A 27,048-nucleotide genomic window follows, 5' to 3' on the forward strand; every position below is an offset into this window, starting at 1 on the left:
TGGCAATGTCTCATCTTCACGCGATGTTACCTGCTGTCTGGAAAGGATTACATTTTAAATCTTGCAAAAATGTGTTCAAACACGAAAGGATCACACCGCTGTTTTTCCGCGGTGCTAGTTGCATAAAAAGAGAGCAACTAAACTTGGTGTACACATTAAATACATTTACACACAAATATTTAGATTCTAAATCTTGAATGAGACAGAAAAGCAGCATGGTTTGGGCTTTTTTCCCCCATGGAAAAAACATTTTCAACGTCACTTTGTTGTTGTTTTTATTCTCACAACGGGACTCAGGGCCCTATTCTGCTTTCTAGTGGTTCCCTTTCCTGTAGTGTGTGCTTTAGGTTTTAGTGCATGTGAAATGGTCTGCAAACGCTGTGTTCCCTCCAGAGTTTTCTCTCCCATACACTCCCCACGTGTTCGCGTCACCGTTTGTCCTCCATACATCAGTTGTTACCACATAGCTTTGTATTTTCTTCAATACAAGACCCTCAATGTAAAACACATGGAGACCCCCACTGTCCCCCCCTTTATGTCAGGGCTGTTTCAGATTTTTTAAGCGGTGAACGATGCTGAGAAATATTTCCAGTCAGAAGAAGAACGGAGGTTCATTAATGACACAACATATCAAATCCGTTTGAAAAGTCTTTGTTTCAGAGGTCAGTAAAGTGCAGGGAATGAGGTGATTTATGCAATGACTTAATAGGCTGGATAGAAAGTTAAAAAGATAAGCATCTAAATATTTAAATGTCCTGGAAGAAGTCTAACTTGTATCAGGTTTATTTGACATATAATATAAGATGTACAGCTCAGGTGTTTTAATCATTTTGACGTATCTGTAAGTCTATAAGGCTCCATCCCTTCAAAAGAATCATCTCTGGGATTTCATTGAAGTTTTTCTGTCAGAACTCAACAGAATATGAAACAAATATGTAGGATTGTTCGGGGAAAAGAGCTCTTTTGTCCTTCAACGTAAAGCAGAGCCTACTTCAGACGTCCACTCACGTAACTGAAAGATGTTCTGCAGCCGTGGGGGACTTCAAAGACACACATACACACACACACACACACACACACACACACACACACACACACACACACACACACACACACACACACACACACACACACACACACACACACACACACATCTGCAGCTCATCTGTTTCCTATCCAGCTTCATTCTCAACAGTACAGCAGACGTTACATAACACTCCTATAGAGGGACGATGAACACGTCCAAAAATGGATTTCATTGACTTTATTTCACAAGAATAGCCCCTCCATCCCCGCACTGTGCAGGTAGTAGGGTAAGAAGGCAGGAATAACAGGAAGTGTGGACGGATAAGATTATTCCAATCTGAAAAGTCTCCTGGTAATTCATGCTGGTTTGTAACATGTTATATATTTCCTGGAGAGAAACATTTATCGTCTTACAGCTGTCCAGCTTTAGGATCCTGAGCGTCACCCAGCCCCCCGGTCCCAGCTGTGTGCGTCTCTCTTTAGTGTCCCCTGGTCTCCAGCTGTGTGCGTCTCTCTTTAGTGTCCCCTGGTTTCCAGCTGTGTGCGTCTCTCTTTAGTGTCCCCTGGTCTCCAGCTGTGTGCGTCTCTCTTTAGTGTCCCCTGGTCTCCAGCTGTGTGCGTCTCTCTTTAGTGTCCCCTGGTCTCCAGCTGTGTGTGTCTGTCTTTAGTGTCCCCTGGTCTCCAGCTGTGTGCGTCTCTCTTTAGTGTCCCCTGGTCTCCGTTGTGTTGGAGCTTCTTGCAGCGTTTGGTTTCTGCAGCTTTTAGTAAACTGCTCATGTTTCCTCTGCTGAATGTTCTCTAGATGCTGCATGTGTTGAAGAGCTGCTGCAGATGTTTCTGCAGGAGTTCTGGTTTGTGTTTCTGTATCTGCATCCTCTCTGAAGCTGCAGTTCTTCCTGATGGCACCTGTGGGCCTCCGTAGGACAGCGGGGAAGCTGTTTCTTGTCCTCAGCGAGGATGTTGTAGTTTTTAAAAGGCTAAATTCCCCAAAACATTATGAGAGTATTCCTGACTGTGACATGATGAGTTCTGCTGAGTACGTGTGAGATGTTCGAGTGTTTCCTCCGCCTCTGCCTTCAACAGTATTCAAATCTTGCAAAAATATGACGTCATCTCGGTGGGATGTATTAAAACAGTAGGACAGGGATCCTAGTGACAGTTTGACGATGATTGTAGTTAAATAACTCATCGTCAAACATCTTATCCGTTCGTCTTTTATCTTCAATCACCTTCAGCGGCTCTCAGAAGTCGGCTCTGCTGAGGTCAGAGGTCAACAGACCGGCTGCAGGCAGTGCATACCGAACACGTATCTGCAACACCGGGGAGTCACTGATCCAGAAGATGAAATACTCCTGTTTAATATACTTTTGAGAATATAACACGTACCCCTCAGTTTAGGAAGAACAATCTCCCGTTTGTTTTAATCTGTGGCTCAAATCAGGGTTTTTCTGATTTCAAAACTAACAGATTGTGATTTAGAGAGAAAAAGATGCGCAAAAGTACGGCTCCGTTTAGATTTATATTCCAGACTAAGGATTATATTTGTTTCTATTTGAGCTTTTCTTCAGATCATCAACAAAATATGTTTGTCGATAATAAAACCTAAAGGTGCATTTCTTTTTTGGGACTTCATACAACTTCCGTTAACGTTAGCTGTTAGCTGTTAGCTGTTAGCTGTTAGCTGTTTGCTAACAGCTAACAGCTAACAGCTAACAGTTAACGTTAGCTGTTAGCTGTTAGCTGTTAACTGTTAACAGTTCCTGTTATTCCTGCCTTGAATTCAAAAGTCAAGGACATCTTTTCTTTCATCCCGGAGACTCTGTTAGTCTTCACCCCAGACTACTGGGAGCCACAGACTGTAGAAAGACCAGTAGCCTACTGTACCTTTTGTTAGTCCCTGGGCCCCACATACACACTAATGGAGGACACACACACACACACCTAAACACACACACACACACACACACACACACACACACACACATACACACACACACACACACACACACACACACACACACACACACACACACACACACACACACACACACACACACAGTAAGTGTGTTTGTCTGTTATAATGTCAACAAGGGCACTAAATCCTTTTTCGTGACGTGTTTACATGACTTTCGTCCTGTGTGTATATCATAGATCTGCTGCAGTCTGTGTGTGTGTGTGTGTGTGTGTGTGTGTGTGTGTGTGTGTGTGTGTGTGTGTGTGTGTGTGTGTGTGTGTGTGTGTGTGTGTGTGTGTGTGATGCAGATGACATGTGGGAAGCCTTTTTTAGTCAGAGTTTATACTTCTCAAAGATCCTCATTAGTGAGGGGCGAGTCGGGAGCAAATCAGAGGATCAGATTGGGATCGGATCAGGATGCAGGTCACTCCCCTCAGAGACTTCCTCACCCTCAGCTTTTTGCTCTCACACATTTCCTTCATTTCCTAGAAAGTCTCAAGCATACATAATGTCTTGGCTGCAAAGCATTCTGGGACATGTCCTGGTCAGTCCCCATAGCGGGGTGCTGTCCATTTTGGCTGAAGCTTTCAAACTTTGAACAGACGGACTTTAATCTCAGTTGAACATCTGGTCCAGCAGTGGCTCAGTCAGTAGGGGCTTGGACTGGGAATTGTAGGGTCGCCGGTTCAAGTCCCCGAACAGACTTGAAATATGGAAGGTGGACTGCTACTTGGAGAGGTCCCAGTTCACCTCCTAGGCCCTGCCGTGGTGCCCTTGAGCAATCCCCCCTCCCCATTGCTCCCCGGGCGCTGCACAATAGCTGCCCACTGCTCCTAGTACTAGGATGGTTTAAATGCAGAGGACACATTTCACTGTGTGTGCTCTGCTGTGTGAGAATAAAGAGGGCTTCATCCTCCCATTCTATCTATCCGTCTCTCGGATCTGGCAAGGGGGGGGTTAATTCATTTTCTGAGGCTAGGAAATAATTAGTAGAGGGCAGGTGTGTGTGTGTGTGTCTGGGTGTGGGGGGGGGTTCATCAGACTGTAAACTGTGACCTGTACACACCAGTCTGAGTAATGTAAACAGGGGACCACACACACACACACACACACACACACACACACACACACACACACACACACACACACACACACACAGATTTATTGTTTCCTGTTGATCTGCTCTCAGGGTTGAAACTCTGTCAGGAAGTCTCTTTGGTTCAGAAACATTAAACTATTTCTGATGAATCTTAAGTTCAGTTTATATTTAAAGAGTCCTCTCCTGCTGATGTTCAGGTGTATATCAGTATGTAGTGTCTCTACTTTAAAGAGTCCTCTCCTGCTGATGTTCAGGTGTATATCAGTATGTAGTGTCTCTACTTTAAAGAGTCCTCTCCTGCTGATGTTCAGGTGTATATCAGTATGTAGTGTCTCTACTTTAAAGAGTCCTCTCCTGCTGATGTTCAGGTGTATATCAGTATGTAGTGTCTCTACTTTAAAGAGTCCTCTCCTGCTGATGTTCAGGTGTATATCAGTATGTAGAGTCTCTACTTTAAAGAGTCCTCTCCTGCTGATGTTCAGGTGTATGTCAGTATGTAGTGTCTCTACTTTAAAGAGTCCTCTCCTGCTGATGTTCAGGTGTATATCAGTATGTAGAGTCTCTACTTTAAAGAGTCCTCTCCTGCTGATGTTCAGGTGTATATCAGTATGTAGAGTCTCTACTTTAAAGAGTCCTCTCCTGCTGATGTTCAGGTGTATATCAGTATGTAGTGTCTCTACTTTAAAGAGTCCTCTCCTGCTGATGTTCAGGTGTATATCAGTATGTAGAGTCTCTACTTTAAAGAGTCCTCTCCTGCTGATGTTCAGGTGTATGTCAGTATGTAGTGTCTCTACTTTAAAGAGTCCTCTCCTGCTGATGTTCAGGTGTATATCAGTATGTAGAGTCTCTACTTTAAAGAGTCCTCTCCTGCTGATGTTCAGGTGTATATCAGTATGTAGAGTCTCTACTTTAAAGAGTCCTCTCCTGCTGATGTTCAGGTGTATATCAGTATGTAGTGTCTCTACTTTAAAGAGTCCTCTCCTGCTGATGTTCAGGTGTATATCAGTATGTAGTGTCTCTACTTTAAAGAGTCCTCTCCTGCTGATGTTCAGGTGTATATCAGTATGTAGAGTCTCTACTTTAAAGAGTCCTCTCCTGCTGATGTTCAGGTATATATCAGTATGTAGAGTCTCTACTTTAAAGAGTCCTCTCCTGCTGATGTTCAGGTGTATATCAGTATGTAGTGTCTCTACTTTAAAGAGTCCTCTCCTGCTGATGTTCAGGTATATATCAGTATGTAGAGTCTCTACTTTAAAGAGTCCTCTCCTGCTGATGTTCAGGTGTATATCAGTATGTAGTGTCTCTACTTTAAAGAGTCCTCTCCTGCTGATGTTCAGGTGTATATCAGTATGTAGTGTCTCTACTTTAAAGAGTCCTCTCCTGCTGATGTTCAGGTGTATATCAGTATGTAGAGTCTCTACTTTAAAGAGTCCTCTCCTGCTGATGTTCAGGTGTATATCAGTATGTAGAGTCTCTACTTTAAAGAGTCCTCTCCTGCTGATGTTCAGGTGTATATCAGTATGTAGAGTCTCTACTTTAAAGAGTCCTCTCCAGCTGATGTTCAGGTGTATATCAGTATGTAGAGTCTCTACTTTAAAGAGTCCTCTCCTGCTGATGTTCAGGTGTATATCAGTATGTAGAGTCTCTACTTTAAAGAGTCCTCTCCTGCTGATGTTCAGGTGTATATCAGTATGTAGAGTCTCTACTTTAAAGAGTCCTCTCCTGCTGATGTTCAGGTGTATATCAGTATGTAGAGTCTCTACTTTAAAGAGTCCTCTCCTGCTGATGTTCAGGTGTATATCAGTATGTAGTGTCTCTACTTTAAAGAGTCCTCTCCTGCTGATGTTCAGGTCTTTTACGGTCAGTTTTTTTTAATAACATCTTCATTGTTCCTTCTTTAGGATCAGTAGACTCTCCTGCTTCCGCTGAAGTGCCTTTGAGCCAGACCCTGTGCCAGGTATCACACACACACACACACACACACACACACACACACACACACACACACACACACACACACACACACACACACACACACACACACACACACACACAGCTTGAGAGTAATAACAGCTGACAGATGTTTGGTTTCTCTTTCTTCCTCTTGGCCTTTTAGAAAATGCATCACCCGTAGACCTTGAAAACACACACAGACAAATTTCTTTAGGGTCCCCTGGTCTCCAGCTGTGTGCGTCTCTCTTTAGTGTCCCCTGGTCTCCAGCTGTGTGCGTCTCTCTTTAGTGTCCCCTGGTCTCCAGCTGTGTGCGTCTCTCTTTAGTGTCCCCTGGTCTCCAGCTCTGTGCGTCTCTCTTTAGTGTCCCCTGGTCTCCAGCTCTGTGCGTCTCTCTTTAGTGTCCCCTGGTCTCCAGCTGTGTGCGTCTCTCTTTAGTGTCCCCTGGTCTCCAGCTGTGTGCGTCTCTCTTTAGTGTCCCCTGGTCTCCAGCTGTGTGCGTCTCTCTTTAGTGTCCCCTGGTCTCCAGCTGTGTGCGTCTCTCTTTAGTGTCCCCTGGTCTCCAGCTGTGTGCGTCTCTCTTTAGTGTCCCCTGGTCTCCAGCTGTGTGCGTCTCTCTTTAGTGTCCTCTGGTCCCCAGCTGTGTGCGTCTCTCTTTAGTGTCCCCTGGTCTCCAGCTGTGTGCGTCTCTCTTTAGTGTCCCCTGGTCTCCGTTGTGTTGGAGCTTCTTGCAGCTTGTGCCCTGACCTGCAGGCTCGTGTTTGTTTCACAGAAGGATCTGTGAAGGTGGCGTTTGAAACTGTTTGGAAAAGGGCTTTAAAAAGAATCCAGGCTCATTAAACATGATCAACTCTCTGATCTGGATCACTATCTGCAGAACGTTCCTGCTGCCGTCATCTTATAAGGAAATCCAAAATGAGGAATTTCCTGCAGATGGTGGTCGCAATGATTTTAAAATATGCCGCTTAAAGGAAGTATTCGGATCCTTTACTGCAGTACGAGTACTGAAACCACGCTCTGATATTCAAAATGTGTTCAAACAAACCCAAAAACAAAATATCATATTTGACCACCTCATCACCTGGATCTCCTCCTAAAGCACCATTGTGTTTCTTTAAACCAATCAGCTCTCAGAGGGGCGTGGCCAGCAGCAGCTTATTAGCATTTAAAGCTACAGACACAGAATGAGCACTTTAGGAACACGGCTGAAACAGAGGGGGTGATGGGATGCTGGGTTGTATTGCAGCCAATCAGAGACAGGCTCTGGATATATCTGACACCTGGAAAATACTGAAGTACAAATCAAACAAACAGAGTGAAATAGAAGGAGAAAGAAAACCGAGGAAGTTTAAAGGAATGCCTCTCTATCAGGTTCACAGGCTTCAGACTGCTGAGTCCAGAATAAACAAATCAAACTGAGCTTCAAATCTCAGTAAAGGATCGGAAAAATTAATGAGCTGCAGACGAACTGTACGGGCAGGCAGTGGCGTTCGGCTCGGGCCACAGGGACGGGGAAATAACTAAATGTAGAATACTTCTTTAGACGCTTAAAGGAAAACCTTTTATTTCACAAGAGGAACAAAAAACACTGAAGCAAAAGGAATGATTTGTTCCCTGTATGACTTTCACCACACATTAAGTTTTAACAACAGAGGTCCTACTCTGCTGCCGTGGTGCCCCCTCTGCTGTAGTGTGTTCCATTGGTTTGTGTGCATGTCAATGGTCTGCAAGAGCTAAAATCCCCCGTGTCGTTGGACGGTGTGTTATTGAGTATTAATTACAACTGAAATTGACCAATCAGAATCGAGTATTCAACTAAGCCTGGTCATATCAACCTGGAAATGAGCAGAATTCGGCCCCTTTAGGCGACATCATTCGGCCGGACTTATGTTTGTTTGGTTTCTGCAGCTGTTAGTAAACGCTGCTCATGTTTCCTCAACTGGTGAAGATGTTTCTTCATTTGAACTTTAGTGTTTCAGTATCTACATGGTGTTTTCGAAGCTGCAGCTCGTTTTGGTCATTGTAGCGTGTTTGCAGTAGATGTGATGTTATGAATTAAATCCATTTCCATTTTATTATCAATCTTGAAGGCAGTCCGGTTTCTGTTTCTCCGATGGGACTCGCTTTCTGTTTCTCCGATGGGACTCGCTCTGCTGCTCGGCTTTTCTCCACCAGCATCTCTCTAAAGAAGGCTTCCATACGTTTGAGAAAATAAATTCCTCTGTTTAGATTATCCGGAGTGCAAACATCTGCCTTCCAAACATTGCAATCACCAACAGTGGAGGGGGGACGGGGGGAGCATGGGGGGCCCACATCCAGGGGCCCCGGGGAGCCTGGGTGTCCTTGACGTTCATGCAAACAGCTGACGGGGTTTAAACATTAACACACATGTATAGATGACCATGAGCAGGGTCTCTGCACTCATCGTTTGCTATTTTAATTGTTCATAAAGCTGAGGACCACAATCCTTTGGGGATGGGAAGCAGAGCTGCTTATTAATACATGTGCACCATAGCTCATCTGGGCTGAAGGGCGTCTGAGTTTTGTCTATTCTGTATGTGCAGAAGATATCAAACATGGGTTTATTCTTTATTCAATTATCGTACTATACTGTTGCTAAATAACAACATCTAGTGGAGCAGAAGTACAGTACAAGAACCTCTCCTTCAGTCCAGTCCTTGAGTAAAGGTTCTTAGTTCCTTTACACTCTGGGGGGGGGGGGGGGGGGGGTCAGATCGTGGTCTTTAATGTCCGCTGCAGAGACGCTTGGACTCTATCTGTCCTGACATGTGCTCGACAGATGTGAATGTGGAGCTCAAGGTAATCATTGAATCATCTGCGTCAGGGGTAATTTAGGGGGTTGGGGGTGGGGGGTAGTGGGCCTTAGGGCAGATCTACCTCTTGGTGGGTCTGTGGAGAAAATCATGAGCAGCTCCTCTGTGAGAGCAGCTGCGAGAGTTACTGCCGTGTTTTCAATCGTAAAGCGTCCGTGAGATCTTTACAGCGCCATTGTTGTGATCTTTTTACGGCCCTCGCTCCCAGTCGCAGGGACGGGGCGCTGGGATTCACAAACTGGTCCCAGCTGTGCAGGTGAGCGTCCTCGTTTGTCCTCATCCGTCTCCGTGAGGCGGGACGTGGGGGTGGTAGGCGGGCGCAGAGTGTTGAAACCAGGCTTCATCTGCTGCCTTTTGTATCTTCGCTTTGGTGACCTCTTCATCATTCTGCTGTTCCGTTTCGTCCTCGATATCTGTCTGCAGCTCATAGCGTCCGGTTGAGAGGAGACCAAAGCGTTATATTAGAGATGTAGAGCATGCTTATCTGCACATGTTGGGCAATTTCCATAATTAGCATAAGTTGCCGTTATTAGCGTTATAGCTTGTGTTGAAAATAGTTTAAAATGGCTCGGCTGATTTGGACAATTTAGGAGTGGGTTTGGGAGTTAATGAGGATGCTGAATCCATTCCTGGATTTTCAGGATCAAACATGGCAGTTTAAACCAGAAGATGTTCTCTCTGGGGGCTGATTTTAAAGAATTTTGGGTTGATTTAGAAGATTTAGGGGACTCTGGATCCTCTGGATTGAACAGATGAATTGTCCGCAGTAGAGGTAATAATGTTCCCTCTGTGTCCGATGGTCACAACACGACTCATGGTACTCAGAATCAGCCCTCAGAGAGCACAGATATGATCGTCTGCATCTGTGACTCTTGTAGTGTTCTCGGTGTGTTAGTTCTGGGACTAAGTCTTTGCTTTGTTAGCATTTTCTCAAATCTGGATTTAGTTCTGGATCAGTTTGTCTTCATCTTTCAACATCTGCAGGAAAAAAACTCCTTCAAGGCTTCATGTTGGCGGAGCAGCTCTGACGGATCACGAACGGTCCGGAGAACAGGTTGTTGAGAAGAAAAGCTGCTCAGAGCTGCTGAAAGTGAGGGACTGCAGGAGACCCCCCCATCACTGATATATGTAAATGAGGGAGAAACAACTCGGCTGCTTTGGAAGATCAAAAGCTCTGGTGGTTTGTCTTCAACACAGACGTACAACGGGAAGAGGCAACTGGACCGACTACAGACCAGAACCCCAGCTGAACCTGTTCAGGCAGTGTGTGAGAGAGAGCAGCATGATGCGATCATTCAGTATCTGAAGTTGAGATACTGTAGCATACCGAGGGATGTCCTGCAGACGCTCAGGTCCGATTCACTAAAGGCATGGTGCCGATTATATGACAGCAGAAACACGCCCTGACGTTTTATAGTTTGCCCTTTCTCCTGCTTTTGTTTGATGTGGTAAAAGTATGAATAATGCACCAAGAAACACAGCAGGCAGAGAGTTTGGATCCTGACGGACGGGTTGAAGAGGCATTCATTAGAGCTTCAGGAATGAAGAAATGCAGGGAGAAACCGAACCCTACCCGTGGGGTTTGATATATGTCAGTAAACTGTAGGTATGCCTCACTTCCCACCATCCCTCTGGAGACCCTCAAGATTTCATAGAAACTGTGGTTGAACTTTTGGAATAGGATCAGTTTGGAATGAGCTTCCTTTGCATAACAAGGGGAGGACTTTGCACCAAACCTCCGTATATTCACTATAAAATGTGCAAAGATTCAGGATGCATCTCACATTCTGAGGGTCTTTGAGGATTGTGCAGGTTTAGCTGCTTAAAGCCTAATTAAAAACATGTTAGCTGTATCTTACTGTACCTTGCATTGATGATTAACCTCCTTCCTACAGAACGGACAGTTTGCATGCCCTGTAAAATTAGTTTTGGTAAAGAATTGATGGGATATGATACATAAAACTAAATAGAAAATAGAGAGTAGCACCAGATCTGTTTTGAGCTAGCTTAACCTCTCGCCCTGCGGTCACTGAAATCCTGACCTCCAGCTTTTCCACACGTCTCTCTGTGGTGTCAGTTCATGTTCATACAGAAACATCTGTGCACACCTGCACGCTCACCGGTTCATTCTGAGTTTCACGTTTACTTTTTAACGGAGCAGATGCAGTTTGGCCCGCATCAGGAAGGCCAGGATCACCCCTGATAATGTCCCTGTAAGGAGCTGATGACTTGAGAAGGGCTTCCGGAAGCAGCTCCTCGCTCTGCAGGCTGTCCTCTAGCCGACCCACAGAGAACTGCACTCTGATTCCAGTTCCAAACACCGAGGCCCCTCGCCTCTCTGCCTTCAAACACTTCATCTTTGCAGCTGAACAGGAGAGAGGGACTCAACTGCAACTAAATAAACTGAGGCGGAGTCCGTGTAAATACATCTGATGTTGAAACGCTGCAGAGACCCCCCTCTCAATCAGACTGTGATTACCTTCACATGCTTCACATTAAACTCAACCCCATTTCCTCACAGGGGCCTCCGCCAAGGTGATTAAACCCAGGCCTGAAACATGTTTGTGGGGGCGTGGGCGGAGGTGGGGGTGGGGGGATCATACATGCACAGATGTAAGCATGCTGTGGCTTAACCCCCATAAAAGGAGGCGTGCACATCACTGGTTATTGTCGCTTTTACTGCTTTCACTCTCAGGAGAGAGAGGGGGAGTCGAACACGATCCCATGCTGCCCGGTGTCTTTGAACTCTTCAGCATATGTTGCTTAAAACACAACTCTGGCCACGGTGAGGCTCAACATACAGTCCACAGTGTTGACGGGATTCACGAGAAACGATTAGGAATGGAAATGAGTTTTTTTCTGCATAAGAATCCCCAGGCAGCTTTCTGTCTCTTCCAGCTGAGGGTCTTTGAGTTGTTACTTGGAAACCTCGAGGCGTGACTGCAGGCGTGGCGTTCTGTTCATTTGCCGTTTAAGTGATGAGAGTTGTCAGCGAAGGAATGCAAAATATTAGTTTGGAGCTCATTTATAAACAGTCTTATTACAGAGTCTGTCCAGAGCTGTCTGGTTTTAGAAACTCAAACAAAACCAGTTTAAGAAAGCGGGTTTGAAGCTCAACTGTTTGTTGAGACCATCGAGGACCCCTGTTGTTTATGTTATTTACTGAAGTTATAATAAGGACGTAAATACACAATGATCTCAGCTACTTGGATCTGGAATATATATGTTCCTATATGAAAGGATGTTTGTCCCTGCCTCTGGTGGAATGCAGATGTACTTCTCACACATATTTTAAATGTTAGTCAGTCTCTCATTTTTCAATTGAACTCCACATCCTCATCCCTGTGTGTCTGTCACCGCAATCCCATCTTCCACTTGAGTCCTCGAATGACTTTACCCCACAAAATGTTCAAGTGACTTGCTGCTCTTTTCCGCAACTTTTGAAACAGCTTTCTCAAACAACCATCAACGGGAACACTGGTTCTTCCTCCGGGCTCTTATCCGGCCCTGGAACTGCCTCGGGTTTCTGAGCAGGAGCGGAGTGTGTTTCGAAGAGCCTGGCGGATGAGTGAGAGGATGCTCCTCTGCTGCATGGAGCCGCTTCACATGACATTAAATAGTCGCGATTCCTCCGACCTCTGATGTGGTCACCCTGTCTGACAGGAAATGGCACTATTAGGCAGTAAGGGGAGCCAGATGCTGCAGAGAGGACGGCTCTCGGCTCTTCTCTGTGCGGTAGAAACAATTTGAAATTCATTTGGATTCTGCTGAAATCCAGAGGAAGCCGGGGAGTGAAGGGGGGGGGGGGGGGGCTCAGTATCGTGAGAGGTTGTTCTTTTGATCAGTCATCTCTCTCCAAACAAAGAGGGAAGGGTGCATAATGAGTTCTTTGGAAGGAGGAGGTGTGTCACACACACACACATACACACACCCCCCCCCACACACACACACACACACACACACACACACACACACACACACACACACACACACACACACACACACACACACACACAAACACCAAGAAAGTGGTGGGGACTAAATGGGCCGTTTCCCAGAAAGCGGTGGCGCTTGTAATGGGGATGCTGGGGAGTGGTAAATCAATAACAATACAGTTGATTTAAAATGCCCTTTTCATCAAAGATCTCAAAGTGCTAAAGGTTAAAAACAAAAAAACAAAAAAGGGAAAGGAAATAAAACAAGATGATTAAGAATAAAAAAGGGTTTAAAAAACATCGAAGGGGGACAGAAAGCTTTGCTCAAAAGAAATGTCTTTTTAACAATATTAGTATTATTATGAACAACAACAACAACAACAACAACAACAACAACATTATTAATATTGTTATTGTTGTTATTGTTGTTGTTATTGTTGTTATTGTTGATGCATGAATGTGTCCATCACAGCTGTCAGAGGGCAGGAGGCGGGAATAGGTGACCGAGATCGAGCTCTTGATTAAGAAAGGCTGACGGAAGAACAGCCTCACATAAACACTGCAGACAGAAACTGGAACCGGGACAAAACCGCTAACGAGGAACTAGTGACAGATAGGAAGAGGCTCGGTCTCTCCCTGCTCTGATTTATTCCCCGGGATAGTGAATACACGTCGATGATTGATTGAGATGAATCCCAGAGATGATGCGGAGACATAATTATCAGTAATGGCTCTGATTCTGCAGAAGAGGCCCTCCTCACCCCCTCCTCACCCCCTCCTCAACCCCTCCTCATCCCTCACAGGTTTTCCAGATCATGATCATGACAAGCTCTGCATGCTGAATCTGTTCCTGCAGCCCTCTGAACCAATAGGAAACAGGCTTACTGAGTTACTGTTCTACCTGCACAATTGTTCCTCTGGTGTCAGAATGTCTCGTGATGTTTGTGAGAATACTAACGGGTATGATGTTACCCACATTTCAGAAGTACTGCGTGATATTACTGCGTTACAGCAACAAGTAATACATTACTGTAACTCCTTACTTTTGCAACGCGTTACACACAACTCTGACAATAATACACTCAATGAATGGCTCCTATGAATGCCCCCCCCCACCAAAGACTTTGGTCACTCTGAAGCTTTGGTAGATTCCTCTCTAAGCCGCGTTCCCCAATTTGTTGTGGCCTGGAGCGTCTTTCATTGTTGGAAAAACCAAATGTTTTGTAGAGTGATGGTGGGCGTGTGTCCCCCCCCCTGCTGTGCCTGATGTGAAACAGACCCTCTACATTTTATGGCTGTGTTTGTCTTTGTGTTGCAGGAAGAAGAAAGAATCCCAGAGGCGTTTGCAGAATGGCGGCGAAGGGGCGGCTTCTCCTCGGCCTCATCATCGTGCTGGCGTGTTTCTACGGCAACGCTGCAGAGAAGACAGGTGCGTGCGATTACTCACTGTGACCTCACTTCCTGCATACCGACGGGATCATGGCCGAAATGACATCAGCACACACACATCTGCAGAAAACACTAAATGCACATGCACAGCTGCTATAGGCTGGGGGGGGGGGACATCAGAGTCGATCTGTAAATCACATGTTACCCCCCCCCAATTAAAATGCTGTTAATAAAATACATAATAAAACACCACTTTACCCCCTGCCTGGATACACACACACACACACACACACACACACACACACACACACACACACACACACACACACACACACACACACACACACACACACACACACACAGTTGTAGACTTCTCTTGAGCACTGTTACTAATCCCGCACCAGAATGCTTTTCCTGCTGAGCACACACACACTAACTGGTTCACAGAGAAAGAGCGTGCTGCTTCCATCAGCTCCGCCTCGCAGCATAAAACATGGATCTGCACCCCCCCCCCCCCCATCACCAGAACACACACTGGTATTTGACCTCTGGGTGTCAGCTGATTATCTTTCAATGGACAAAAGATCGTTAAATCTCCCTCAGTTATTAAAATACCACATTTTTTATTACATAGTGTGTTGTTTCAACAAGCAAACCAAAGTACAAGGGGCGAGGGAAATATTGAGATGCAACCCGGCAAATGACTGGACGGTTTATGTTGAGACGCAGAGTCTGAGGCCGAGTTGCGAACTCTTGTTTGCACCACCATCCCTGTCCAAAGGAGATGAACACCAGCTGAAAGCCGCATCACTTCCCTTCCCTTTCCTCACACTTTTGCATCCACAAGTCAGCTTTCAGGTGAGTGCTGTCACACTACCTCTCCGTGCAGAAACTGTCCACAACAAGCTGCTCACTTTTTTCCCATTTTGGCTTGCTCACACCTCACAAGAGACCCGTTTCCTCTGGCTATGAATCACTTGTCCACCACTCGTGCTGCAGATAGCTGGAACAGCTTTTCAAAAGTGGATACAAGCACCGGAAGGTCCATGTTCCTCCCCCTTGGGCCATCGTCTTCCAGCCGATGAAACAGTATCTAGCAAAGAATTTTAACCACAGGATCAACTTAGCTGATGTTGGTATTGAATTAGATGTATTTTCACTAAGCGGAATCCAAATGTACAATTTAGAAACTCTGTCAGGAGCTCACTAATACTAGTCTTTGCAAACTGAGTGAGCTGACACTGAACACCATGATGTCAGTATTACCTCTACTCCAACACCTCCCCCACCATGCATGTTAGGCAGATGTTTCTAAACGTATGGCTTGTGGATACAAAGAGGCTTCTGAGTAATTCCTGACGTCTGAATTTGGTTTGTAAAAATGTATGATTTGACACCAAGATGACTCAAATACAGCAAATTATTTTATGGCGAAAAGGTATTTTCCAAGCCATCAATGGTGGCCATCGATGGCTTAAAAAAAGCTGCCCTGCTGGTTCAAAACAGGGTCAGCCCCAACAGAGTCTATGTGCCAATTTCGGTTCTCGTATCCACTTTTGAAAGACATGGAATATTGAATTGTCTGCACACTCCACTGTCTGCCACGCTTTCTAAGAGCCAAGAACTGCTCCGGTAGCGCTCCCTGCAGCACAATGTGACTTCTTACCTGCAAGACCTTGATAATCCTCCCTCTCAGTCTGCACTCAAGAGGCCGTGGCCGACATCGTCTTCATGGTGGACGGGTCGTGGAGCATCGGCACTGAAAACTTCCAGCAGATCCGTCAGTTTCTGTACACGCTGGTGAACAGCTTCGACGTCGATCCTGAACACGTGCGCATCGGGCTGGTCCAGTATAGCACCACTCCCCGCACCGAGTTCAAGCTCAACACCTACCAGAGAAAGACGGACATCCTGCAGTCCATCAACAAGTTGCCTTACATGGGGGGCGGCACCCAGACTGGGCTAGGCCTGGACTACATGCTGAAAGAGCACTTTGTGGAGGCGGCGGGCAGCCGAGGCCAGAACGTGCCGCAGATTGCTGTGGTGATAACGGACGGAAAATCACAAGACAACGTGGAGTCCCACGCTCAGGATCTGAAGAGAAAGGGGATTGTTTTGTACGCCATCGGTATCAAAGATGCAGATGAAGATCAGCTGAAGGAGATAGCCAACGAGCCGCACAGTCAGCACGTCTACAGCGTGTCTAACTTTGCGGCGCTGCAGGGAATTTCTCAGAGCATCGTCCAGACGCTTTGCACTACTGTAGAGGAAGTCAAACGACAGCTCCTGCAGTTGTCTCAAGGTAAAATGTGTCACACCGCACAGCTTGTGGGGGTTACGTTATATCTGATCAATGGTAGAGCCAAGAATTATGACTGCTGGGTGCCCAAAGTATTGATGTTGCTTGTTAACCAAAACCATTCCAATGTCATCAGAGGTCACCTCGACCTACAATGCGTTGACTGACCGACCGACCGACCGACTGACTGAAAAACAATCCCTTCTACACAATTACTCCCAACATTGTCCCTGGTTTTATGAGGAAAAGGACAGACAGTCCCACAAAACATGCACAACATTTATTACACAATAAACAACAAGGACATCCAACAAAATGAAATGATCTTCAAAGCCATATTCAAAGACATTGCATTTAAATGATTGTTACTCCAAATGCTGACTTCTTTCTCCCTCCTGTCCAGAATGTGCCAAAGCCAGCTTGGCAGACATCGTCTTCCTGGTGGACGGCTCCTCCAGCATCGGCATCAGTAACTTCCAGGAGGTCCGACAGTTTCTCCGAAGTGTCGTGACAGGACTCGAGATCGGCCCCAACAAGGTTCGTATCGGCCTGGCCCAGTACAGCGATGACACTTACCAGGAGTTCCTGCTGAAGGATCACATGGACAAGACATCCCTGCTGGAGGCGGTGGACACATTTCCCTACCGAACAGGAGGCACGGAAACAGGCAAGGCCATCGACTTCCTCCGGACGCAGTATTTCACGGAGGAAGCAGGGAGCAGAGCCGGCCAAAGGGTGCCTCAGATCGCTGTGGTTATCACGGATGGAGATTCCACGGACGATGTGACAGCACCCGCCCAGCGCCTGAGGCAGCATGGGGTCATCGTGTTTGGCATCGGGGTGGGAGCAGCCAACCTGCAGGAGCTCCAGTCCATCGCCAACCGTCCTCCAGAGCGCTTCCTGTCCTCCATCAGTAACTACGCAGCTCTGCAGACACTGAAAGACAGTCTGCTGAAAACTGTGTGCATCTCTGTGGAGGATCAGAAGCAAGGTAAGGCAAAGGATTGAATATCTTGTAATTAAACAACACAATCGGAGGAAAACCACTGTCCCAAAAAGCATCAACTGGGTCATAAACCTGGGTACTCCCTGATATCCAGCAGGGGTCGACTCCATGGGATATCAAAAGAACTCGGACTGTATAGAAGTCTATGATAAAAGGACCCAAATTCTCACCTGATCTAATATTATCAGTAAATGCTCCTAATGAGTTTAGGGTCTTTTGTGTTTAGTGAAATTAGACGATGAAGCAGGGCCGAGGAATTTACAATTGGAGCGTCTCTACTAAGAAATGTACATTTAGAATTCTTACTTTTTCACAGCTTTGTTTTTTTAGATCCAGACTGGTCTACCATAACAGCTGATCTTCTTACTGTACTCATTCTTGTGTTTCCTCTCAGCCTTGGCAGAAAGGTTTGCAGACATCTTCTTCCTGGTGGACAGTGGCGTGACTGCGGCAGAGTTCCAGCAGATCAGGAGCATCCTTACCCGACTCGCCAATCAGCTTAACATTGGAGCGTCCGCCTACCGCCTGGGCTGGGCTCAGTACGGTCAAGATGTCAAGGTGGAATATCTTCTTAATGCTCACCAATCCAAAAACGAGACGCTCAACGGTGTGAAGCGCTTCCGCCAGCGTAAACTGCAACCCAACGAGCCTCGTAATCTGGGCAAAGCGCTGCTGTACGCCAGCACCAACATCTTCACGAGTGAGGCGGGAAGCCGTGCGGAACAAGGCTACCGACAGTTCCTGGTGGTTATAAGTGGGAAAAACTCTGATGATTCCATGTATAGGGAGTCCCGCCTGATCAAATCTTCTGGAATAACCGTGGTTGGGTTGAGCCTAGGTGCATCAATGCAGGAAATGAGAGTCGTTGCCACTCCACCGTACATATACCAGTCCATCACCAACATTGTACCAACACTGAAGGCTGCTTTTGAAACAGAGGAAGCGCAGACCACTCTTACTGGAGGTGATCAAGTCTTATTAATTATACTAGCTATTATTGATAAATAACCTGTTGAGCTAACCAACAGAAAACATGTTCACAAGTGTTTTCTAACAGGCACCCCTGAATGCAGTCTTAGATATGTGAGCTGTTTCTTACTGACAGATGGGTTAACCACTTTAAATGCCTCATTAGATTCGAATGTAGCTCAATCATTTCCAGCGAGGCATTACCAGAAGAGAGATTAATGTATGAATCAATAAATGATGCGCACTATCTAGCTTTCGCTTGGGGTTGTTTTGATAATCACCTTGTGAGTGACAACAGCCAAAAACACGTTGTTAGCTAAAAATATTTGAAGTAAATCTGAAAGTATTTTTTAAAGCAAACTTTTAGAATATTCTTCGTCCTTTAACTCTAAATGGATGTTAATGTTTGTGCAACTCAGAACTGATTTGGGAATAATGATTCTATGATAATTCATGCCCTTTTCTACAGATTGCAAAGCTGCCAAACTGGCCGACATTGTGTTCATCGTTGATGAGTCTGGAAGTATTGGAACCCCCAGCTTCCAGCTTGTGCGCACTTTCCTGCACTCGATTGTGAGCGGCCTGGAAGTCGGACCATCCAGAGTGCGGGTGGGCATCGTGATGTACAACACAATGGCCACCGCACAGGTCTACCTCAACACCTTCAACAACAAGGACGAATTGCTGAAGTACATCAAGATCCTGCCCTATCACGGAGGCGGCACCAACACTGGAGAAGCCCTGAAGTTCGCCCTGGAGAAGGTCTTCATCAAGCAAAATGGAAGCAGGAAGGATTCTGGTGTCCAGCAGGTGGCGGTGGTGATCACAGACGGTGAATCGCAGGACAGCGTGAGCACGCCGGCGGCTGAACTTCGGCGGGCCGGTGTCACCGTTTACGCAGTAGGGGTAAAAAATGCGAACCATGCCCAGCTGGTGGAGATGGCGTCTCATCCCCCGAATAAGCATATGTTCATTGTGGACAGTTTTGTCAAGCTGAAATCTCTGGAGCAGAGCCTGCAGAAAATTCTGTGCCAAAACATCCTCCGGCAAGCAATATCTGTCAGTGCAAGAGGAAATACCATCAAAGAAGGTCTGAACCACTGATTTAAATACCTTACACCACATTCAGCTACAATAAGTTCAATCCACCATGAACACAAAACTCAAAACAGCAAGACATGTGCAAGTACTTTGAATAAGCTAAACCACAATCAGCTTTGTCGTAAACATTTCAATTCGTTTTGGGTAAGTTAAGTTACCGTATTTACTTTGATAGAATCAGATCATATTTTTGCTTTTCCTTTTCCAGGCTGCGTACAGAAGGATGAAGCAGACATCTTCTTCCTCATCGATCACTCAGGAAGCATTTACCCCAACGACTTCAAGGACATGAAGAAGTTCATGATTGAGTTTCTAAATACCTTCCGCATTGGGCCACAACATGTCCGCATAGGGGTTGTGAAATACGCAGATTCACCAGATTTAGAGTTTGATCTGACCACACACTCAGATGTCAAGAGTTTGGAGGACGCTGTAGAGGCAATAAGACAAATAGGAGGCGGGACAGAGACAGGAAAAGCACTCACTTCCATGGTACCACTCTTTGATCGAGCGCTGGCCACGCGTGGTCACGAAGTCCCGGAGTACCTGGTGGTCATCACTGATGGAAAGTCCGCTGATGAAGTGAAGATTCCTGCAGAACAAGTAAGGGCGCAAGGAGTCACTGTATACGCCATTGGGGTGAAAAGTGCAGATTCAGTTCAGCTGCAAGAGATCGCCGGCGACCCCAAGAGGACTTTCTTCGTCAACAATTTTGATGCTCTGACGCCGATCAAGGACGACATCATCACAGACATCTGTTCTCCAGAGGGTAAGAAAAACTGGACGAGGGTTGAAAAGGCATTTGGGAAATTCTCTGTATGTTAGCCGTTCTATATAACGTTCTATGAAGTGTAAAATAGAGGGCTTTACTCGGTGGATGGGCAATGTGCAACATTCACAAGTAAAGCATTGAAAGACAGACCACGACACTAACAGTGCTACTTTGTCCACAGCTTGCAGTGATAGACCGGGCGACCTCCTCTTCCTGATTGACAGCTCTGGAAGCATTGGCCCTCAAGACTACGAGAAAATGAAAGAGTTCATGAAATCTGTCATCACCAAGTCCGCCGTCGGGCAGGACAACGTGCACGTCGGTGTCATGCAGTTCAGCACCATCCAACAGCTAGCGTTCCCCCTCAACCAATACTTCAGCAAGGACCAAATGCTGAACACCATCACAGCTATGCAGCAGGTTGGCGGCGGCACGCTCACAGGGGCAGCCATCACGGATGTGTCGCAATACTTTGACGGACTGAGAGGAGGGCGTCCTGGCATGAGGCAGACGCTGATAGTGATTACAGACGGTGAGGCACAAGACGAGGTCAAGGTACCCGCCCTGGCTGTGAGGAACAAGGGAGTGGTGGTTTACGCCATCGGAGTGGTGGACGCCAACACCACCCAGCTGCTGGAGATCAGCGGCTCAGCAACAAGGACGTACACTGAGAGGGATTTTGACGCTCTGAAGGACTTGGAGAACGAGTTGGCCTTGAAGCTATGTAACACAGACACAGGTAAAACATCCCAAATCCACCAGAGCAGCTATGTGCATCATTTACATGTTCACAGCGCAAGTCGTTCTTCAATGTTCCTTTTAAACTCCTTCTGATCCATTTGTGTTTTTATTTCCTGACAGACTGTAAGAAGACGGAAAAAGCTGACATCATTTTCCTGGTGGACGGCTCCACGAGCATAACCCTGGAGAAGTTCAGAAGCATGCAGAAGTTCATGTCGTCCATGGTGAACGAAACCACCGTCGGCAAGGACCTGACGCGCTTCGGAGTCATCCTGTACTCCACCAATCCCAAATCCGTGTTCACCCTGAAACAGTATAGCTCAAAACGAGAGGTCCTCAGAGCAATTCAAGATCTGAAGTCCCCGTACGGAGACACCTACACCGGCAAGGCTTTAGCGTACTCTTTACCGTTCTTCAACAAAGACAACGGCGGCCGGGCGGACCTCAAGGTGCCTCAGATCCTCATGGTGGTCACGGACGGGGATGCCACAGATCGCCACAGTCTGGTAGCGCCGTCCGTGGATCTGCGGGAACACGGGATCAGCGTCTTCAGTATCGGAGTGGAAGGAGCCAACAAGACACAGCTGGAGATCATGGCCGGGCACGAGTCCTCCAGAGTTTTCTACGTGGATAATTTCAAGGCCCTGGAGAGTCTGTACAAGAACATTACTCAAGCCCTTTGCGACACCCCGCCAGGTAAGAGTCAATCTGCCGTAATTAAGTACGTTGACTCCCGTACTTGAGGACACATTTTAAGTACTTTATGTAAGTATTTTTTTGTATTGAGTAATTCTACTTCAACTCAAAACAAACCACAAGAAAATATTGTACGTTTTAATTTACTACATTTATCTGACAGGCAAGACATTATACAGAGATGTGGAAGAGCCCTAAAGCTGGCGTATGTTAATCATATATATATAAACAAATAAATCTCAAATTTTCCAAAGTATATCTGCCGTAACTCGAAAACGTTGAGAACAGTAAGCTACCAAGAATGTATTCATAGGAACTTGAAGTTTGCCTTTTGTATGTCTTGATTATTTACTAGCTATTCAGAAACCTTTTTGCTTTTGCAGTTTGTGAGAAACAGCAGGCCGACCTGGTCTTCCTTCTGGATCATTCCGGCAGCATCCTTCCGGAGGACTACACCATCATGAAGAACTTCACCACAGATCTAGTGAACAGCTTCAAAGTGAGTGAGAATCTGGTGCGTGTCGGACTCGCCCAGTTCAGCAGCGAGTTCCAGGACGAGTTTTACCTCAACCAGTTCTACAGCCAGGAAGTCGTGAACAAGCACATCTTGAGCATGTCGCAGAAGGGAGGGGGCACTGAAATCGGACGGGCCCTGGACTCCATCATGGGCTATTTTGAGGCGTCACGTGGCAGCCGAAGATCTGCCGGGATCTCCCAGAATCTGGTGCTGATCACGGACGGGGAATCTCAGGACGACGTTGAGGATGCCGCCGATCGTCTCCGGGCTCTGGGAATCGAGATGTTCGCCATCGGCATTGGAGACGTCCACGATCTGCAGCTCCTACAGATCACAGGAACACCGGAGAGGCTGTTCACCGTGAACAACTTCAACAGCTTGGATAAGATCAAGCAAAGGGTGGTCGAGACAATCTGCAAATCCAAGGACTCTGGAGACCGCCCCAAAGTTGGTGAGTAGAAACATGTGGCGTCACAGATTAAAATCAGTCGCTCTCTAGAAAGCGCTGAGTGAGACAACCAGTGCATATAACACATCCTTCACATGTCCCTTCTTCTGAGGTCTTTTAATGCTTGCAAACATGTCGTCTTCTGAGACAGTTTGTAACATAAGCCTTTTATAGAGACACAACAAAGAATCAGTACATATAGGTCAAAGCTAAGCTAAAGGTGGCTAATGTTGGGCTATAAAGGAACTACAGCACGGTCACATGACTTCACGTCACCACCGCTAAGCTAAAGGAGGCTAATGTTGGGCTATAAAGGAACTACAGCACGGTCACATGACTTCACGCCACCAGCGCTAAGCTAAAGGTGGCTAATGTTGGGCTATAAAGGAACTACAGCACGGTCACATGACTTCACGTCACCACCGCTAAGCTAAAGGTGGCTAATGTTGGAGGGGGTATTTACTGACTGTCAGTGGCGGGCCGTGCATTTCACACCTAGGCCTTCAGTGATATCCTACACAGTCCTACCTGAATTAACTTGAATTTGAACGCCATGGCTCTAGAAACTATACATTTAGACAGAAACGCAGTATAACCGGGCGTTGCATCACATTAACATAGTCAAGTACAACAGAGTTATATTAATATTTCTGAAGCATTTATAATCAATACATCAGCATTTACAGTTAACTTAATTAATCAGATTATCTGACAAACCGCTCCTTGACACCTGTGTCCGTCACATAACGCAGGACAAGTGCCAGCTGTGCTACATTACCCACATCTGACGTCTCGTCCACCATAACAGCGACAAAGGGAGCTTTTTTAATCTCCATTTTGATCTCTTCTCCCATCACTTCAGCAATAGCATGAATCAGGTCGTTTTGTATTTTGCCTGACGTCCCAGTAAACATGTTGTTTGTGTACAGGTGGTAATGCAAATCTGTGTTGTTCTCAGCAAGAAAAGAAAGAAGCTCCACGTAGTTTCCTCTGTTTCTGGACTCGGCGCTTTCATCGTGTCCCATAAATGAAAGTTCCTGTTTACCGATCAGTTGCAAATACCAGGCATTCCCGGCAGTACAATTTGCAGTGCCTCTCGGAGGCTGTGAGCCAGGGGTACCGCTCGTAGTTTCTCTGCTGTGCTAGGCTCGCTAGAGTTGGAGTTGGTCGTTCCCTTTTCAAGGTGTGTAGCTTTACTTGAAAAGTTCGTTTTGAAAATGGCGTTGTAATTATATCTTCGACCAAATTGATCTCTTCTCCTCCTTCAGCCATTGTGGGTTGAAAAAAATAGCTTGTAGAAATCTACACAAATTATCTCGCTCAAGTTCTAGTTCTGTTTGCTAGCTTTGCCCATAGACTGTATGGCTCTGCCTACTGCCTAGCTCTGCCTCTCAATAGTGCGTATCCAATCAGAAGATGTGCACGTGCTAACGTTAGCGTACGCCTGCTAGCTGGCCCGTTGTCGCCACCTCGAAATCTGATTGGTTAACGCCACAGTTTTGTTTGCGTTCACTTTAAGCTACAGGCGCCCGCACTGTTGATTCTGAAGGCCTAAGGGCAGATTTCTTTGACCCTAGCAACACATTATGGCTGAAATATGATTGGATAAAAGCTCTAACATAAAGGCCAGCCCTCCAAATCTCGTTCTGAGGCTGGAAGCAGCGCAGCCAAGACGAACGCTATAAAATGAAGAGAATAGACTATGGGGAATAATTTAATACGTATTTGTGGAAAAAATATATCAAAATTTAATTTATATTCTGATGATGTTTAGGCCAGCAGAGAAGGCCTTGCTGGCCCTGACGGCCCACCACTGCTGACTGTTTTTTTTCTTATTAATATCCCTTCAGTTTGTGTTAATCATCAACTTTATTTCTGAAATCATTTCAGGGTTTTATAGGACTCATTCCTGCTGCTCTCTATTAAAGCTTTGTGTGCTTCTGCCTCGGTGTTTATGACTGCCAAAGGAAAAGACATGTTTCCCTTTCCTACAGACTGCAGCATCGATATCGCCATGGGATTCGATATTACTCGGAGAACGGGTGGGATTCTGGTCAACGGTCACACCAAACTCCAGAGCTTCCTGCCGGACATCGCCCATTACGTATCCTCGGTTCAGGGTCTGTGCTGCACTGGCCCTAAGCCCGTCAACACCAACATTGCGTATCGAGTGGTGGGTGAAGACGGATCTATCAAGTACGACGTGAACTTCGAGGCCTACAGCGAGGAGGTGGTGAGGAAAGTCATGACCCATAATATGGCAGAGCCCACTAAATTCAACATCGCCATGCTGAAATCCTTCGGACAGAAGTTCAACACCGAGTCCAGAGCCAGCGTGAAGGTGAGACACAGAACAACGTGACATCCACAGAAACCATCTCTCCTTTAAAGAAGTGTATATCAGTATGTAGTGTCTCTACTTTAAAGAGTCCTCTCCTGCTGATGTTCAGGTGTATATCAGTATGTAGAGTCTCTACTTTAAAGAGTCCTCTCCTGCTGATGTTCAGGTGTATATCAGTATGTAGTGTCTCTACTTTAAAGAGTCCTCTCCTGCTGATGTTCAGGTGTATATCAGTATGTAGTGTCTCTACTTTAAAGAGTCCTCTCCTGCTGATGTTCAGGTGTATATCAGTATGTAGAGTCTCTACTTTAAAGAGTCCTCTCCTGCTGATGTTCAGGTGTATATCAGTATGTAGTGTCTCTACTTTAAAGAGTCCTCTCCTGCTGATGTTCAGGTGTATATCAGTATGTAGAGTCTCTACTTTAAAGAGTCCTCTCCTGCTGATGTTCAGGTGTATATCAGTATGTAGAGTCTCTACTTTAAAGAGTCCTCTCCTGCTGATGTTCAGGTGTATATCAGTATGTAGTGTCTCTACTTTAAAGAGTCCTCTCCTGCTGATGTTCAGGTGTATATCAGTATGTAGTGTCTCTACTTTAAAGAGTCCTCTCCTGCTGATGTTCAGGTGTATATCAGTATGTAGTGTCTCTACTTTAAAGAGTCCTCTCCTGCTGATGTTCAGGTGTATATCAGTATGTAGTGTCTCTACTTTAAAGAGTCCTCTCCTACTGATGTTCAGGTGTATATCAGTATGTAGAGTCTCTACTTTAAAGAGTCCTCTCCTGCTGATGTTCAGGTGTATATCAGTATGTAGAGTCTCTACTTTAAAGAGTCCTCTCCTGCTGATGTTCAGGTGTATATCAGTATGTAGTGTCTCTACTTTAAAGAGTCCTCTCCTGCTGATGTTCAGGTGTATATCAGTATGTAGTGTCTCTACTTTAAAGAGTCCTCTCCTGCTGATGTTCAGGTGTATATCAGTATGTAGTGTCTCTACTTTAAAGAGTCCTCTCCTGCTGATGTTCAGGTGTATATCAGTATGTAGAGTCTCTACTTTAAAGAGTCCTCTCCTGCTGATGTTCAGGTGTATATCAGTATGTAGAGTCTCTACTTTAAAGAGTCCTCTCCTGCTGATGTTCAGGTGTATATCAGTATGTAGAGTCTCTACTTTAAAGAGTCCTCTCCTGCTGATGTTCAGGTGTATATCAGTATGACGCGTCTCTCCTTTAAAGAGTCCTCTCCTGCTGATGTTCAGGTGTATATCAGTGTGTAGTGTCTCTACTTTAAAGAGTCCTCTCCTGCTGATGTTCAGGTGTATATCAGTATGTAGAGTCTCTCCTTTAAAGAGTCCTCTCCTGCTGATGTTCAGGTGTATATCAGTGTGTAGTGTCTCTACTTTAAAGAGTCCTCTCCTGCTGATGTTCAGGTGTATATCAGTGTGTAGTGTCTCTACTTTAAAGAGTCCTCTCCTGCTGATGTTCAGGTGTATATCAGTATGTAGAGTCTCTCCTTTAAAGAGTGAAGGGGTTGATTTTTCTTTTCTTATCGGGATTACTCAACACTCACCTGTCCGTCAGGTGCTGGTGATCTTCTCCGACGGACTCGATGGAGACGTGATGAGTCTAGAGCAGGAAGCAGAGCTGCTCCGAAGATCTGGTAAGGCTTTGGACCTCAAAATGGAGCGCAGTGCAAACAGAAAGGTGTTCTGGTAGTCCGCCGCAGTAGATGACTGACAGTGATGTCTCTGCAGGGGTCACCACTCTGCTCACCGTGGCCCTGGAGGGGGCCCGGGACCCCGCCCAGCTGCAGATGGTGGAGTTCGGACGAGGGTTCGGATACAAACTCCCTCTGAGCATCGGCATGCCGAGCGTGGGCAGCACCATCCTCAAACAGATCGTAAGTGGACGTAACTCTGGAAGGGAACCGGGGTGGAGGAGGGGACGATTCACTTTTCTGCACAAAATGATAAATAAAGA

General features: G+C 46.0%; 1 protein-coding gene across 4 annotated transcripts in view; it reads left to right on the forward strand.

Moving 5' to 3' along the window:
- LOC134862233 (collagen alpha-6(VI) chain-like) overlaps positions 1–27,048 on the forward strand; it is a 50,465-nt gene that overhangs the window by 608 nt on the left and 22,809 nt on the right. For 2 of the 4 annotated variants that reach the window (XM_063880000.1, XM_063880003.1), the window contains exons 2-14: positions 5,981–6,036; positions 14,118–14,228; positions 15,885–16,490; positions 16,891–17,478; positions 17,888–18,457; positions 18,932–19,552; positions 19,772–20,332; positions 20,517–21,074; positions 21,197–21,772; positions 22,156–22,740; positions 24,732–25,078; positions 26,650–26,728; positions 26,823–26,968. In XM_063880000.1, the coding sequence (XP_063736070.1) occupies positions 14,150–14,228; positions 15,885–16,490; positions 16,891–17,478; positions 17,888–18,457; positions 18,932–19,552; positions 19,772–20,332; positions 20,517–21,074; positions 21,197–21,772; positions 22,156–22,740; positions 24,732–25,078; positions 26,650–26,728; positions 26,823–26,968 (5,316 nt within the window). In that variant the 5' untranslated portion in view covers positions 5,981–6,036; positions 14,118–14,149. The remainder of the gene's footprint in view (positions 1–5,980; positions 6,037–14,117; positions 14,229–15,884; positions 16,491–16,890; positions 17,479–17,887; positions 18,458–18,931; positions 19,553–19,771; positions 20,333–20,516; positions 21,075–21,196; positions 21,773–22,155; positions 22,741–24,731; positions 25,079–26,649; positions 26,729–26,822; positions 26,969–27,048) is intronic. The other 2 variants (XM_063880004.1, XM_063880002.1) reach the window with 2 other exon arrangements.

Source organism: Eleginops maclovinus, chromosome 3, assembly GCF_036324505.1.
Source record: "Eleginops maclovinus isolate JMC-PN-2008 ecotype Puerto Natales chromosome 3, JC_Emac_rtc_rv5, whole genome shotgun sequence".
Taxonomy (NCBI): Eukaryota; Metazoa; Chordata; class Actinopteri; order Perciformes; family Eleginopidae; genus Eleginops; species Eleginops maclovinus.